The following is a 17,155-nucleotide window of genomic DNA, read 5'->3' on the forward strand; positions in this document are numbered from 1 at the left end:
CCGCGGACATCTTCATCCTGCCCCTACTCTGCTCCGAGGTCTCCACATGCTTCAAGAAGACGGCCATTATACCAGTGCCAACGAAGATCCAGGCAACATGCCTCAATGACTATCGTCCGGTGGCCTTGACATCGGTCATTATGAAGTGCTTCGAGATGTTGGTCATGAGGCACATCAACTCCATACTCCCCGAATTCCTAGTTCCACTGCAATTCGCTTACCGCCACAACCAGTCCACAGCAGACACCATCTCCCTGGCCCTACACTCATCTCTGGAACCTCCTGTACAGCACCTGGTCAATTACCTTCTCCCTCTGAACAACAAAGAACAAAGAAATGTACAGCACAGGAACAGGCCCTTCGGCCCTCCAAGCCCGTGCCGACCATGCTGCCCGACTAAACTACAATCTTCTACACTTCCTGGGTCCGTATCCCTCTATTCCCATCCTATTCATGTATTTGTCAAGATGCCCCTTAAATGTCACTATCGTCCCTGCTTCCACCACCGCCTCCGGCAGCGAGTTCCAGGCACCCACTACCCTCTGTGTAAAAAAATTTGCCTCGTACATCTACTCTAAACCTTGCCCCTCTCACCTTAAACCTATGCCCCCTAGTAATTGACCCCTCTACCCTGGGGAAAAGCCTCTGACTATCCACTCTGTCTATGCCCCTCATAATTTTGTAGACCTCTATCAGGTCGCCCCTCAACCTCCGTCCTTCCAGTGAGAACAAACCGAGTTTATTCAACCGCTCCTCATAGCTAATGCCCTCCATACCAGGCAACATTCTGGTAAATCTCTTCTGCACCCTCTCTAAAGCCTCCACATCCTTCTGGTAGTGTGGCGACCAGAATTGAACACTATACTCCAAGTGTGGCCTAACTAAGGTTCTATACAGCTGCAACATGACTTGCCAATTCTTATACTCAATGCCCCTTTCAATGACCTGTGGACCTGTACACCTAGATCTCTCTGACGTTCAATACTCTTGAGGGTTGTACCATTTACTGTATATTCCCTACCTGCATTAGACCTTCCAAAATGCATTACCTCACATTTGTCCGGATTAAACTCCATCTGCCACCTCTCCGCCCAAGTCTCCAAACAATCTAAATCCTGCTGTATCCTCTGACAGTCCTCATCGCTGTCCGCAATTCCACTAACCTTTGTGTCGTCTGCAAACTTACTAATCAGACCAGTTACATTTTCCTCCAAATCATTTTTCTATACTACAAACAGCAAAGGTCCCAGCACTGATCCCTGTGGAACACCACTGGTCACAGCCCTCCAATTAGAAAAGCATCCTTCCATTGCTACTCTCTGCCTTCTATGACCTAGCCAGTTCTGTATCCACCTTGCCAGCTCACCCCTGATTCCGTGTGACTTCACCTTTTGTACTAGTCTACCATGAGGGACCTTGTCAAAGGCCTTACTGAAGTCCATATAGACAACATCCACTGCCCTACCTGCATCAATCATCTTTGTGACCTCCTCGAAAAACTCTATCAAGTTTGTGAGACACGACCTCCCCTTCACAAAACCATGCTGCCTCTCACTAATACGTCCATTTGCATCCAAATGGCAGTAGATCCTGTCTCGAAGAATTCTCTCCAGTAATTTCCCTACCACTGAAGTAAGGCTCACCGGCCTGTAGTTCCCTGGATTATCCTTGCTACCCTTCTTAAACAGAGGAACAACATTGGCTATTCTCCAGTCCTCCGGGACATCACCTGAAGACTGAGGATCCAAAGATTTCTGTCAAGGCCTCAGCAATTTCCTCTCCAGCCTCCTTCAGTATTAGGGGTAGATCCCATCAGGCCCTGGGGACTTATCTACCTTAATATTTTTTAAGATGCCCAACACCTCGTCTTTTTGGATCTCAATGTGACCCAGGCTATCTACACACCCTTCTCCAAACTCAACATCTACCAATTCCTTCTCTTTGGTGAATACTGATGCAAAGTATTCATTTAGTACCTCGCCCATTTCCTCTGGCTCCACACATCGACTCCCTTGCCTATCCGTCAGTGGGCCAACCCTTTCCCTGGCTACCCTCTTGCTTTTTATGTACGTGTACAAAACCTTGGGATTTTCCTTAACCCTATTTGCCAATGACTTTTCATGACCCCTTCTAGCCCTCCTGACTCCTTGCTTAAGTTCCTTTCTACTTTCCTTATATTCCACACAGGCTTCGTCTGTTCGCAGCCTTTTCGCCCTGACAATGCCTCCTTTTTCTTTTTGACGAGGCCTACAATATCTCTCGTTATCCAAGGTTCCCGAAAATTGACGTTTTTATCCTTCTTCCTCACAGGAACATGCCGGTCCTGAATTTCTTTCAACTGCCACTTGGAAACCTCCCACATGTCAGATGTTGATTTGCCCTCAAACATCCGCCCCCAATCTATGTTCTTCAGTTCCTGCCTAATATTGTTATAATTAGCCTTCCCCCAATTTAGCACATTCACCCTAGGACCACTCTTATCCTTGTCCACCAGCACTTTAAAACTTACTGAATTGTGGTCACTGTTCCCGAAATGCTCCCCTACTGAAACTTCTACCACCTGGCCGGGCTCATTCCCCAATACCAGGTCCAGTACCGCCCCTTCCCTAGTTGGACTGTCTACATATTGTTTTAAGAAGCCCTCCTGGATGCTCCTTACAAACTCTACCCCGTTTTATGGTTTGTTCTAGCCCTTTTTACGCAGAGGGTGGTGGGTGCTTGGAACGCTTTGCCAGAGGAGGTGGAAGAGGTGGCCACCATAGTATCATTTAAGATGCATCTAGACAGATATATGAACGGGCGGGGAACAGAGGGAAGTAGATCCTTGAAAAATAAAAGACCGGTTTAGATAAAGGATCTGGATCGGCGCAGGCTGGGAGGGCCGAAGGGCCTGATCCTGTGCTGTAATTTTCTTTGTTCTTTGTTCAGATCTTTTATATGATTAGGTTATCCATTTTGGTAGGAATAACAGCAAAAGGGATTATTATTTAAATGTTAAAATATTAAAACATGCTGCTGTGCAGAGAGACCTGGGTGTGCTAGTGCATGAGATGCAAAAAGTTGGTTTACAGGTGCAACAGGTGATTAAGAAGGCAAATGGAATTTTGTCCTTCATTGCTAGAGGGATGGAGTTTAAGACTAGGGAGGTTCTGCTGCAATTGTATAAGGTGTTAGTGAGGCCACACCTGGAGTATTGTGCTCAGTTTTGGTCTCCTTACTTGAGAAAGGACGTACTGGCACTGGAGGGTGTGCAGAGGAGATTCACTAGGTTCATCCCAGAGCTGAAGGGGATGGATTGCAAGGAGAGGTTGAGTAGACTGGGACTGTACTCGTTGGAATTTAGAAGGATGAGGGGGGATCTTATAGAAACATATAAGATTATGAAGGGAATAGATAGGATAGATGCGGGCAGGTTGTTTCCACTGGCGGGTGAAAGCAGAACCAGGGAACATAGCCTCAAAATAAGGGGAAGTAGATTTAGGACTGAGTTTAGGAGGAACCTCTTCACCCAAAGGGTTGTGAATCTATGGAATTCCTTGCCCAGTGAAGCAGTAGAGGCTCCTTCATCAAATATTTTTAAGATGATGATAGATAGTTTTATGAAGAATAAAGGGATCAAGGGTTATGGTGTTCGGGCCGGAAAGTGGAGCTGAGTCCACAAAAGATCAGCCATGATCTCATTGAATGGTGGAGCAGGCTCGAGGGGCCAGATGGCCGACTCCTGCTCCTAGTTCTTATGTTCTTATGATCATTGAACTACAATAGTCTATTCCTCAACAGGCTTTGAATAGTCTTTTGCAAACTGCCCATTTACCTGTATTCCGATCTTGTGTATAACCACTGGGAAATCCTGTACATCCGTGTCTCTGGCCAATCATCTGGAAAGATCATTTTGGCATTTCATTCATTCCGGAGTAAGATTACTTGGACCTGTTCTTTGCCTAACTACGTAACAATGCAGCAATGAGTTTCGAATTGTGGCACTCCATACCACCCACATTCTCTTGCACTTTCTCTTGTTTGGTTCGAAGTTCAAGAATCACATTGTTCTATCCACGACAAAGTTCCAGTAGTTGCTAGTTTTGGTTTTAATTCTGCGTACTAGCATTTTCTTTACTCATTCCAGACATTTTCCATGATACGTCATAGAAACTTCTGCTTGAAGTTCATCACGCTGACTGAAGATCAACAGTTGCCAAGTTTGCTTTTACAAGTTTAGCATTTAGACAGTTCAAATCCTCAGTGAAGTGTTCCACTTTTTATAATTGATTCTCAATTGCTCTCTTCAATTCTTTTTTCACCAGTCAAGTCCTATTTCAGACATGAGAGCTGGATTTCTCTGGTAATCCGATATTCCTTCAATTGCTTGTTATCCACAATGTACATCTATCTTTTCACTACAGTAGCTTTCAAAAGTTGGTTCGATAAACACTGCAAAATAATCTATGCAAAAAGATTCACTTCTATAATAAAAACACATTGTTTATTTGCAGCTTCCAGGAAGAGGCACAAGAAGGACCGAGGGGCAGATAAAGCCTGGGAGTGTGAAGAACGTGACCGCCGGATTCTAAATGAATTGAGAAAAAGCAGCTTTTCTATTGAAAGTAGACGGAGCTCAGGAAGCAGATATCGGGAACGGAGCCCAGGATCCGAGGAGGATTCACCCCCTCCCAGCCTCATTGATAGTAAGTATTACCTTAAGTATTAGTAAGTATATAATTCTTGGCAATAGAATAAATAATACATTTTCTGGAAATGGCCAGACTTTAACTTTGTTACATTGCAGTATATATGTCACCATGAAGTGCATTTGTTGTACTGGATGTTCAATTTGGGGCTATGCAGACCTTTAGCTGATTAGAATATGAAGTAGTTTTCTCACCTGTGGTGCATGGGGTATTTTAAAATTGTGCAGTGTTAGTATCATAGAAACTCTACACTGCAGAATGAGACCAGCTGGCCTATCGGGTCTGCACCGACCCTCTGAAAAAGCACATTCTCCTCGTGTCTGCTTGGGAAGAAAAAGCAATAGACCCGAGGATTGGTAACAGCTTAAAATTCAGCAAAGACAGACCAAGGGATTGATTAAGAAAGGGAAAATTCAATTAGAAAGTAAACTAGTGAGCAACGTAAAAACTGACTGTAAAAGTTTCTATAGGTATGTAAAGAGAAAAAGATTGATAAAAACTAATATAGGCCCCTTAGTCAGAAACCGGGGAATTCATAACTGGGAACAAAGAATTTGTAATTTGCCCTTGGTCCCCAACTCCAAATCATCGATGTAAATTGTGAACAGTTGTGGGCCCAACACTGATCCCTGAGGGACACCACTAGCTACTGATTGCCAACCAGAGAAACGCCCATTAATCCCCACTCTTTGCTTTCTATTAATTAACCAATCCTCTATCCACGCTACTACTTTCCCCTTAATGCCATGCATCTTTATCTTATGCAACAGCCTTTTGTGTGGCACCTTGTCAAAGGCTTTCTGGAAATCCAGATATACCACATCCATTGGCTCCCCGTTATCTACCGCACTGTTAATGTCCTCAAAAAATTCCACTAAATTAGTTAGGCACGACCTGCCCTTTATGAACCCATGCTGTGTCCAATGGGACAATTTCCATCCAGATGCCTCGCTATTTCTTCCTTGATGATAGATTCCAGCATCTTCCCTACTACCGAAGTTAAGCTCACTGGCCTATAATTACCCGCTTTCTGCCTACCTCCTTTTTTAAACAGTGGTGTCACGTTTGCTAATTTCCAATCCGCCGGGACCACCCCAGAGTCTAGTGAATTTTGGTAAATTATCACTAGTGCATTTGCAATTTCCCTAGCCATCTCTTTTAGCACTCTGGGATGCATTCCATCAGGTCCAGGAGACTTGTCTACCTTTAGCCCCATTAGCTTGCCCATCACTACCTCCTTGGTGATAACAATCCTCTCAAGGTCCTCACCTGTCATAGCCTCATTTCCATCAGTCACTTGGCATGTTATTTGTGTCTTCCACTGTGAAGACCGACCCAAAAAACCTGTTCAGTTCCTCAGCCACTTCCTCATCTCCCATTACTAAATCTCCCTTCGCATCCTTGGAGGGGATTATAAGAGACAAGATTTATAATCATCTAGATAGGAATAATATGATCAGGGATAGTCAGCATGGCTTTGTGAAGGGTAGGTCATGCCTCACAAACCTTATTGAGTTCTTTGAGAAGGTGACTGAACAGGTAGACGAGGGTAGAGCAGTTGATGTGGTGTATATGGATTTCAGCAAAGCGTTTGATAAGGTTCCCCACGGTAGGCTATTGCAAAAAATACGGAGGCTGGGGATTGAGGGTGATTTAGAGATGTGGATCAGAAATTGGCTAGCTGAAAGAAGACAGAGGGTGGTGGTTGATGGGAAATGTTCAGAATGGAGTACAGTCACAAGTGGAGTACCACAAGGATCTGTTCTGGGGCCGTTGCTGTTTGTCATTTTTATCAATGACCTAGAGGAAGGCGCAGAAGGGTGGGTGAGTAAATTTGCAGACGATACTAAAGTCGGTGGTGTTGTCGATAGTGTGGAAGGATGTAGCAGGTTACAGAGGGATATAGATAAGCTGCAGAGCTGGGCTGAGAGGTGGCAAATGGAGTTTAATGTAGAGAAGTGTGAGGTGATTCACTTTGGAAGGAATAACAGGAATGTGGAATATTTGGCTAATGGTAAAGTTCTTGAAAGTGTGGATGAGCAGAGGGATCTAGGTGTCCATGTACATAGATCCCTGAAAGTTGCCACCCAGGTTGATAGGGTTGTGAAGAAGGCCTATGGAGTGTTGGCCTTTATTGGTAGAGGGATTGAGTTCCGGAGTCGGGAGGTCATGTTGCAGCTGTACAGAACTCTGGTACGGCCGCATTTGGAGTATTGCGTACAGTTCTGGTCACCGCATTATAGGAAGGACGTGGAGGCTTTGGAGCGGGTGCAGAGGAGATTTACCAGGATGTTGCCTGGTATGGAGGGAAAATCTTATGAGGAAAGGCTGATGGACTTGAGATTGTTTTCGTTGGAGAGAAGAAGGTTAAGAGGAGACTTAATAGAGGCATACAAAATGATCAGGGGGTTGGATAGGGTGGACAGTGAGAGCCTTCTCCCGCGGATGGATATGGCTGGCACGAGGGGACATAACTTTAAACTGAGGGGTAATAGATATAGGACAGAGGTCAGAGGTAGGTTCTTTACGCAAAGAGTAGTGAGGCCGTGGAATGCCCTACCTGCTACAGTAGTGAACTCGCCAACATTGAGGGCATTTAAAAGTTTATTGGATAAACATATGGATGATAATGGCATAGTGTAGGTTAGATGGCTTTTGTTTCGGTGCAACATCGTGGGCCGAAGGGCCTGTACTGCGCTGTATTGTTCTATGTTCTATGTTCTATCCTCTAAAGGACCAATATTTACCGTAGCCACTCTTTTTTGTTTTATATATTTGTAGAAACTTTCACTATCTGTTTTTATATTCTGAGCAAGTTTACTCTCAATCTATCTTACTCTTCTTTATAGCTTTTTTAGTAGCTTTCTGTTGCCCCCTAAAGATTTCCCAGTCCTCTAGTCTCCCACTGATCTTTGCTACTTTGTATGTTTTTTCCTTCAATTTGATACTCTCCCTTATTTCCTTAGATATCCACGGTCGATTTTCCCTCTTTTTACCGCCCTTCCTTTTTGTTGGTATAAACCTTTGCTGAGCACTGTGAAAAATTACTTGGAAGGTTCTCCACTGTTTCTCAACTGTTTCACTATAAAGTCTTTGCTCCCAGTCTACCTTAGCTAGTTCTTCTCTCATCCCATTGTAATCTCCTTTGTTTAAGCACAAAACACTAGTGTTTGATTTTACCTTCTCACCCTCCATCTGTATTTTAAATTCCATCATATTGTGATCGCTCCTTCCGAGAGGATCCCTAACTATGAGATCCTGAATCAATCCTGTCTCATTGCACAGGACCAGATCTAGGACCGCTTGTTCCCTCGTAGGTTCCATTACATAAGAGATTATTGTGCAAAATTTAAGCGCATGGGATTGGGGAAATGTATTGAGGTGGATAGAAAACCGATTGGCAGAGAGGAAACAAAGAGTAGGGATTAATGGGTCCTTTTCAAATTGGCGGGCAGTAACTAGTGGGGTACCACAGGGATCGGTGCTGGGACCCCAGCTATTCACAATATATATTAATGATTTGGATGAGTGAACAAAATGTAACATATCAAAGTTTGCAGGTGATACCAAATTAGGTGGGAGGGTGAATTGTGACAAGGATGCAGGGATCCTACAGCATGATCTGGACAGGTTGGGTGAGTGGGCAAACCAATGGCAGATGCAGTATAACTTGGATAAGTGTGAGGTTATTCAGTTTGGAAGCAAAAAATGGGAAGGCAGATTACTACCTGAATGGTTGTAAATTGGGAGGGAGTGTGCAGCGGGACCTGGGTGTCCTTGTGCACCATTCACTGAAGCAGGCGGTAAAGAAGGCTAATGGTATGTTGGCCTTCATTGCAAGAGGTTTTGAGTATAGAGGCAGGGATGTGTTGCTGCAATTATACAGGGCCTTGGTGAGGCCACACCTGGAGAATTGTGTGCGTTTTTGGTCTCCTTCTCGGAGGAAGGATGTTCTTGCTCTCGAGGGAGTGCAGCAAAGGTTTACCAGACTGATTCCAGGGATGGCGGGACTGTCATGAGGAGAGATTGACGAAGTTGGGATTGTTCTCGCTGGAGTTCAGAAGAATGAGGGGGGATCTCATAGAGACTTATAAAATTCTGACGACTGGACAGGGAAGATGTTACCAATAATAGGTGTGTCCAGAACCAAAGAACAAAGAACAAAGAAATGTACAGCACAGGAACAGGCCCTTCGGCCCTCCAAGCCCGTGCCGACCATACTGCCCGACTAAACTACAATCTTCTACACTTCCTGGGTCCGTATCCTTCTATTCCCATCCTATTCATATATTTGTCAAGATGCCCCTTAAATGTCCCTATCGTCCCTGCTTCCACTACCTCCTCCGGTAGCGAGTTCCAGGCACCCACTACCCTCTGCGTAAAAAACTTGCCTCGTACATCTACTCTAAACCTTGCCCCTCTCACCTTAAACCTATGCCCCCTAGTAATTGACCCCTCTACCCTGGGGAAAAGCCTCTGACTATCCACTCTGTCTATGCCCCTCATAATTTTGTAGACCTCTATCAGGTCTCCCCTCAACCTCCTTCGTTCCAGTGAGAACAAACCGAGTTTATTCAACCGCTCCTCATAGCTAATGCCCTCCATACCAGGCAACATTCTGGTAAATCTCTTCTGCACCCTCTCTAAAGCCTCCACATCCTTCTGGTAGTGTGGCGACCAGAATTGAACACTATACTCCAAGTGTGGCCTAACTAAGGTTCTATACAGCTGCAACATGACTTGCCAATTCTTATACTCAATGCCCCGGCCAATGAAGGCAAGCATGCCGTATGCCTTCTTGACTACATTCTCCACCTGTGTTGCCCCTTTCAATGACCTGTGGACCTGTACTCCTAGATCTCTTTGACTTTCAATACCCTTGAGGGTTCTACCATTCACTGTATATTCCCTACCTGCATTAGCCCTTCCAAAATGCATTACCTCACATTTGTCCGGATTAAACTCCATCTGCCATCTCTCCGCCCAAGTCTCCAGACAATCTAAATCCTGCTGTATCCTCAGACAGTCCTCATCGCTATCCGCAATTCCACCAGGGGTCACAGTCTGAGGATTCGGGGTAAACCATTTCAGACAGAGATAAGGGGACATTTCTTCACCCAGAGAGTGGTGAGCCTGTGGAATTCATTACCACAGGAAGTAGTTGCTGCTTAAACTTTGAATATATTCAAGAGGCGGCTGGATATAGCACTTGGGGAGAATGGAATCAAAGGATGTGGGGAGAAAGCAGGATTAGGCTATTGAGTTGGATGATCAGCCATGATGGTGATGAATGGCGGAGCAGGCTTGAAGGGCCAAAAGGCCTCCTCCTGCTCCTATAACTATGTATCTTTGTATCTATATACTGTACCTGTGCGCTTACTTACGGTGACTGATGCACAGGGAAACCAAGGTCTCGCTGAGTATCCACCTCTCTCAATTTATACCCATTCAAATAATCTGCCTTCCTATTTTTGCTACCCAAGCGGATACCTCACATTGATCCACATTACATCTGCCATGCATGTACCCACTCACCCAGCCTGTCCAAATCCCGCTGAAGCATCTCTGCATCCTCCTCACAGCTCACCCTCCCACCCAACTTTGTAGCAACTGCAGATTTGGAAATAATACATTTAGTTCCCTCATCCAAAACAATAATATATGATGTGAAGTGTTGGGGTCCGAGCACAGATTCCTGCGTACCGCCACTAGTCACTGCCTGCCAATCAGAAAATGACCTACTTATTCGAACCTTTTGGTTCCTGTCTGCTAACCAGCTTTCTATCCGTCTCAAGACATTACCCAGAATCGCATGTGCTTTAACTTTACATTTTAATCTGCTTTGTGAGACCTTGTTGAAAGCCTTTTGAAATGTAAATAAACCCCATCCACTGGTTCTCCCCAGTCAACTCTACTAGTGACATCTTCAAAGAATTCTGTTGGATTTTTCAAGCAAAGGGCAGCACGGTGGCACAGTGGTTAGCACTGCTGTCTCTCGGCGCCGAGGTCCCAGGTTCGATCCTGGCTCTAGGTCACTGTCCGTGTGGAGTTTTCGCCCCCACAACCCAAAGATGTGCAGGGGAGGTAGATTGGCCACACTAAATTGCCCCTTAATTGGAAAATTGAATTGGGTACTCCAAATCTATACAACAAAAAGCTTTGTCAAGCTTGATTTTCCTTTTGTAAATCCATGCTGACTTTGTCTGATTATACCACTGCTTTTCAAATGTTGTGTTATGAAAATGGACTTTAGGAATTTCCCTACTGCCGACGTTAGGCTCACTGGCCTATAGTTCCTGTTTTCTCTATGCCTCCCTTTTTGAATAGCGGGGTTACATTAGCTACCCTCCAATCTGTAGCAACCATTCCAGAGTCCAAAGAATTTTTGGAAAATGAACTTTTCCATGGTGTGAATGGTTAGGGCCTGGAATGCTCTGCCTGTGAGTGTGGTGGAGGCAGCTTCAATTGAAGCATTCAAAAGGGAATTGGATTGTTATTTGAAAGGAGAGAATATTCACTATTACAGGGAGATGGCAGAAAAATTGTGCTTGATGGGTTGCTAATTCGGAGAGCCATTAACAGACGAGGTGGCCTCCTGCGCCACAGCATATGTGAGATTCGGGATACATTTATGTCCTGTTTGGTGGTTGTGTGCTTTGCTTCCAGTGTACTGTGCATTTCTGATCACTCAATACTGTCGTTTCACTCTGGATTGTATACTCAATGCGTCATTTTCATTAGATTTTGTATTTTATTCATTGTAACAACCTTGTTATTTGAACAAGCCAAAATTAATAATGCTAACTATTAAACTTTATTCAATCTGATTTACAGTTGCCAGAAAGATGAGGAAAAGAGAAAAACAAAAGAAAAGGAAAGCCTATGAACCTAAACTTACACCTGAAGGTAAATCCACCACCACAAATATTTTGGGCAATGGGTTTGAGTGTGATAGACGTTTAAAGGGCAATAGAAATGATGTTGAATATTTAATTGTTGGGTTCCTGGTTCAGGTTAAGCACCTATAATTGAAGGCCTGCTTCTTCCTCGCAGCTGGTCATCGAGGGTGGTTTCTGTTGGACATTTGGGGTAGATGGAAGCAGTGTGTTCAGTGCTGGACAATCTGGGTAGATGGAAGCAGAGCGTTCAGTGCTGGACACTATGGGTAGATGGAAGCAGTGCGTTCAGTGTTGGACACTCGTAGATGGAGGCCGTGTGTTCAGTGTTGGACAATCTGGGTAGATGGAAGCAGTGTGTTCAGTGTTGGACAATCGGGGTAGATGGAAGCAGTGTGTTCAGTGTTGGACAATTGGGGTAGATGGAGGCAGTGCGTTCAGTGTTGGACAATCTGGGTAGATAGAAGCAGTGCGTTCAGTGTTGGACACTCGTAGATGGAGGCCGTGTGTTCAGTGTTGGACAATCTGGGTAGATGGAGGCAGTGCGTTCCGTGTTGGACAATCTGGTTAGATGGAGGCAGTGTGTTCAGTGTTGGACAATCGGGGTAGATGGAGGCAGTGTGTTCAGTGTTGGACACTCTGGGTAGATGGAGGCAGTGCGTTCAGTGTTGGACAATCTGGGTAGATGGAGGCAGTGTGTTCAGTGTTGGACACTCTGGGTAGATGGAGGCAGTGCGTTTAGTGTTGGACAATCTGGGTAGATGGAGGCAGTGCGTTCCGTGTTGGACAATCTGGTTAGATGGAGGCAGTGTGTTCAGTGTTGGACAATCGGGGTAGATGGAAGCAGTGCGTTCAGTGTTGGACACTCGTAGACGGAGGCAGTGCGTTCAGTGTTGGACACTCGTAGATGGAGGCAGTGTGTTCAGTGTTGGACAATCTGGTTAGATGGAGGCAGTGTGTTCAGTGCTGGACACTCTGGGTAGATGGAGGCAGTGCGTTCAGTGTTGGACAATCTGGGTAGATGGAGGCAGTGCGTTCCGTGTTGGACAATCGGGGTAGATGGAAGCAGTGCGTTCAGTGTTGGACACTCGTAGACGGAGGCAGTGTGTTCAGTGTTGGACACTCGTAGATGGAGGCAGTGTGTTCAGTGTTGGACAATCTGGTTAGATGGAGGCAGTGTGTTCAGTGCTGGACACTCTGGGTAGATGGAGGCAGTGCGTTCAGTGTTGGACACTCGTAGATGGAGGCAGTGCGTTCAGTGTTGGACACTCGTAGATGGAGGCAGTGCGTTCAGTGTTGGACAATCTGGGTAGATGGAGGCAGTGTGTTCAGTGTTGGACAATCTGGGTAGATGGAGGCAGTGTGTTCAGTGTTGGACAATCTGGGTATATGGAGGCAGTGCGTTCAGTGTTGGACACTCTGGGGAGATGGAGGCAGTGCGTTCAGTGTTGGACTATCTGGGTAAATGGAGGCAGTGCGTTCAGTGTTGGACAATCGGGGTAGATGGAGGCAGTGCGTTCAGTGTTGGACAATCTGGGTAGATGGAGGCAGTGCGTTCAGTGTTGGACAATCTGGGTAGATGGAGGCAGTGTGTTCAGTGTTGGACAATCGGGGTAGATAGAGGCAGTGTGTTCAGTGTTGGACAATCTGGGTATATGGAGGCAGTGCGTTCAGTGTTGGACACTCTGGGGAGATGGAGGCAGTGCGTTCAGTGTTGGACTATCTGGGTAAATGGAGGCAGTGCGTTCAGTGTTGGACAATCGGGGGAGATGGAAGCAGTGCGTTCAGTGTTGGACAATCTGGGTAGATGGAGGCAGTGCGTTCCGTGTTGGACAATCTGGTTAGATGGAGGCAGTGTGTTCAGTGTTGGACAATCGGGGTAGATGGAAGCAGTGCGTTCAGTGTTGGACACTCGTAGATGGAGGCAGTGTGTTCAGTGTTGGACACTCGGGGTAGATGGAGGCAGTGCGTTCAGTGTTGGACAATCTGGGTAGATGGAGGCAGTGTGTTCAGTGTTGGACAATCTGGGTAGATGGAAGCAGTGCGTTCAGTGTTGGACACTCGTAGATGGAGGCAGTGCGTTCAGTGTTGGACACTCGTAGATGGAGGCAGTGTGTTCAGTGTTGGACAATCTGGTTAGATGGAGGCAGTGTGTTCAGTGTTGGACAATCTGGTTAGATGGAGGCAGTGTGTTCAGTGCTGGACACTCTGGGTAGATGGAGGCAGTGCATTCAGTGTTGGACAATCTGGTTAGATGGAGGCAGTGTGTTCAGTGCTGGACACTCTGGGTAGATGGAGGCAGTGTGTTCAGTGTTGGACAATCTGGGTAGATGGAGGCAGTGCGTTCAGTGTTGGACAATCTGGGTAGATGGAGGCAGTGCGTTCAGTGTTGGACAATCTGGGTAAATGGAGGCCGTGTGTTCAGTGTTGGACAATCTGGGTAAATGGAGGCAGTGTGTTCAGTGTTGGACAATCTGGGTAAATGGAGGCCGTGTGTTCAGTGTTGGACAATCGGGGTAGATGGAGGCAGTGCGTTCAGTGTTGGACAATCTGGGTAGATGGAGGCAGTGCGTTCAGTGTTGGACAATCTGGGTAGATGGAGGCAGTGCGTTCAGTGTTGGACAATCTGGGTATATGGAGGCAGTGTGTTCAGTGTTGGACAATCTGGGTATATGGAGGCAGTGCGTTCAGTGTTGGACACTCTGGGTAGATGGAGGCAGTGTGTTCAGTGTTGGTCAATCGGGGTAGATGGAGGCAGTGTGTTCAGTGTTGGTCAATCGGGGTAGATGGAGGCAGTGCGTTCAGTGTTGGACAATCGGGGTAGATGGAGGCAGTGCGTTCCGTGTTGGACAATCTGGGTAGATGGAGGCAGTGCGTTCAGTGTTGGTCAATCTGGGTAGATGGAGGCAGTGTGTTCAGTGTTGGACAATCTGGGTATATGGAGGCAGTGCGTTCAGTGTTGGACACTCTGGGTAGATGGAGGCAGTGTGTTCAGTGTTGGTCAATCGGGGTAGATGGAGGCAGTGCGTTCAGTGTTGGACACTCTGGGTAGATGGAGGCAGTGTGTTCAGTGTTGGTCAATCGGGGTAGATGGAGGCAGTGCGTTCAGTGTTGGACAATCGGGGTAGATGGAGGCAGTGCGTTCCGTGTTGGACAATCTGGGTAGATGGAGGCAGTGCGTTCAGTGTTGGTCAATCTGGGTAGATGGAGGCAGTGCGTTCAGTGTTGGACAATCTGGGTAAATGGAGGCAGTGTGTTCAGTGTTGGAGAATCTGGGTAGATGGAGGCAGTGCGTTCAGTGTTGGACAATCGGGATAGATGGAGGCAGTGCGTTCAGTGTTGGACAATCGGGGTAGATAGAGGCAGTGTGTTCAGTGTTGGACAATCTGGGTATATGGAGGCAGTGCGTTCAGTGTTGGACACTCTGGGTAGATGGAGGCAGTGTGTTCAGTGTTGGACAATCTGGGTAGATGGAGGCAGTGCGTTCAGTGTTGGACAATCTGGGTAGATGGAGGCAGTGTGTTCAGTGTTGGACAATCGGGGTAGATAGAGGCAGTGTGTTCAGTGTTGGACAATCTGGGTATATGGAGGCAGTGCGTTCAGTGTTGGACACTCTGGGTAGATGGAGGCAGTGCGTTCAGTGTTGGACAATCTGGGTAGATGGAGGCAGTGCGTTCAGTGTTGGACAATCTGGGTAGATGGAGGCAGTGCGTTCAGTGTTGGACAATCTGGGTAGATGGAGGCAGTGCGTTCAGTGTTGGACAATCTGGGTAGATGGAGGCAGTGCGTTCAGTGTTGGACAATCGGGGTAGATGGAGGCAGTGCGTTCAGTGTTGGACACTCTGGGTAGATGGAGGCAGTGCGTTCAGTGTTGGACAATCTGGGTAGATAGAGGCAGTGCGTTCAGTGTTCGACACTCTGGGTAGATGGAGGCAGTGTGTTCAGTGTTGGACAATCTGGGTAGATGGAGGCAGTGCGTTCAGTGTTGGACAATCTGGGTAGATGGAGGCAGTGCGTTCAGTGTTGGACAATCTGGGTAGATGGAGGCAGTGCGTTCAGTGTTGGACACTCTGGGTAGATGGAGGCAGTGCGTTCAGTGTTGGACAATCTGGGTAGATAGAGGCAGTGCGTTCAGTGTTGGACAATCTGGGTAGATAGAGGCAGTGCGTTCAGTGTTCGACACTCTGGGTAGATGGAGGCAGTGTGTTCAGTGTTGGACAATCTGGGTAGATGGAGGCAGTGCGTTCAGTGTTGGACAATCTGGGTAGATGGAGGCAGTGCGTTCAGTGTTGGACAATCTGGTTAGATGGAGGCAGTGTGTTCAGTGTTGGACACTCTGGGTAGATGGAGGCAGTGTGTTCAGTGTTGGACAATCGGGGTAGATGGAGGCAGTGCGTTCAGTGTTGGACAATCTGGGTAGATGGAGGCAGTGTGTTCAGTGTTGGACAATCTGGGTAGATGGAGGCAGTGCGTTCAGTGTTGGACAATCTGGGTAGATAGAGGCAGTGCGTTCAGTGTTGGACAATCGGGGTAGATAGAGGCAGTGCGTTCCGTGTTGGACAATCTGGGTAGATGGAGGCAGTGCGTTCAGTGTTGGACAATCTGGGTAGATAGAGGCAGTGCGTTCAGTGTTGGACAATCGGGGTAGATAGAGGCAGTGCGTTCCGTGTTGGACAATCTGGGTAGATGGAGGCAGTGCGTTCAGTGTTGGACAATCGGGGTAGATAGAGGCAGTGTGTTCAGTGTTGGACAATCTGGGTAGATGGAGGCAGTGCGTTCAGTGCTGGACAATCTGGGTAGATGGAGGCAGTGCGTTCAGTGTTGGACAATCTGGGTAGATGGAGGCAGTGTGTTCAGTGTTGGACAATCTGGGTAGATGGAGGCAGTGCGTTCAGTGTTGGACAATCTGGGTAGATGGAGGCAGTGCGTTCAGTGTTGGACAATCTGGGTAGATAGAGGCAGTGCGTTCAGTGTTGGACAATCGGGGTAGATAGAGGCAGTGCGTTCCGTGTTGGACAATCTGGGTAGATGGAGGCAGTGCGTTCAGTGTTGGACAATCGGGGTAGATAGAGGCAGTGTGTTCAGTGTTGGACAATCGGGGTAGATGGAAGCAGTACGTTCAGTGTTGGACAATCGGGGTATATGGAGGCAGCGCGTTCAGTGTTGGACAATCTGGGTAGATGGAGGCAGTGTGTTCAGTGTTGGACAATCTGGGTATATGGAGGCAGTGCGTTCAGTGCTGGACACTCTGGGTAGATGGAGGCAGTGTGTTCAGTGTTGGACAATCGGGGGAGATGGAAGCAGTGCGTTCAGTGTTGGACAATCTGGGTAGATGGAGGCAGTGCGTTCAGTGTTGGACAATCTATGTAGACGGAGGCAGTGCGTTCAGTGTTGGACAATCTGTAGACGGAGGCAGTGTGTTCAGTGTTGGACAATCTGTGTAGACGGAGGCAGTGTGTTCACTGTTGGACAATCGGGGTAGATGGAGGCAGTGCGTTCAGTGTTGGACAATCGGGGTAGATGGAGGCAGTGCGTTCAGTGTTGGACAATCTGGGTAGATGGAGGCAGTGC

The 17,155-nt window shown here is 46.9% G+C and overlaps 1 protein-coding gene across 4 annotated transcripts in view; it reads left to right on the plus strand.

The window, feature by feature from the left end:
* Positions 1–17,155, plus strand: part of LOC140429045 (nipped-B-like protein) — an 817,118-nt gene that overhangs the window by 368,416 nt on the left and 431,547 nt on the right. For all 4 annotated transcript variants that reach the window (XM_072515574.1, XM_072515576.1, XM_072515575.1 and 1 more), the window contains 2 exons: positions 4,494–4,685; positions 11,523–11,594. In XM_072515574.1, coding sequence (XP_072371675.1) covers positions 4,494–4,685; positions 11,523–11,594 — 264 coding nt within the window. The remainder of the gene's footprint in view (positions 1–4,493; positions 4,686–11,522; positions 11,595–17,155) is intronic.

Source organism: Scyliorhinus torazame, chromosome 9 (assembly GCF_047496885.1).
Source record: "Scyliorhinus torazame isolate Kashiwa2021f chromosome 9, sScyTor2.1, whole genome shotgun sequence".
Taxonomy (NCBI): Eukaryota; Metazoa; Chordata; class Chondrichthyes; order Carcharhiniformes; family Scyliorhinidae; genus Scyliorhinus; species Scyliorhinus torazame.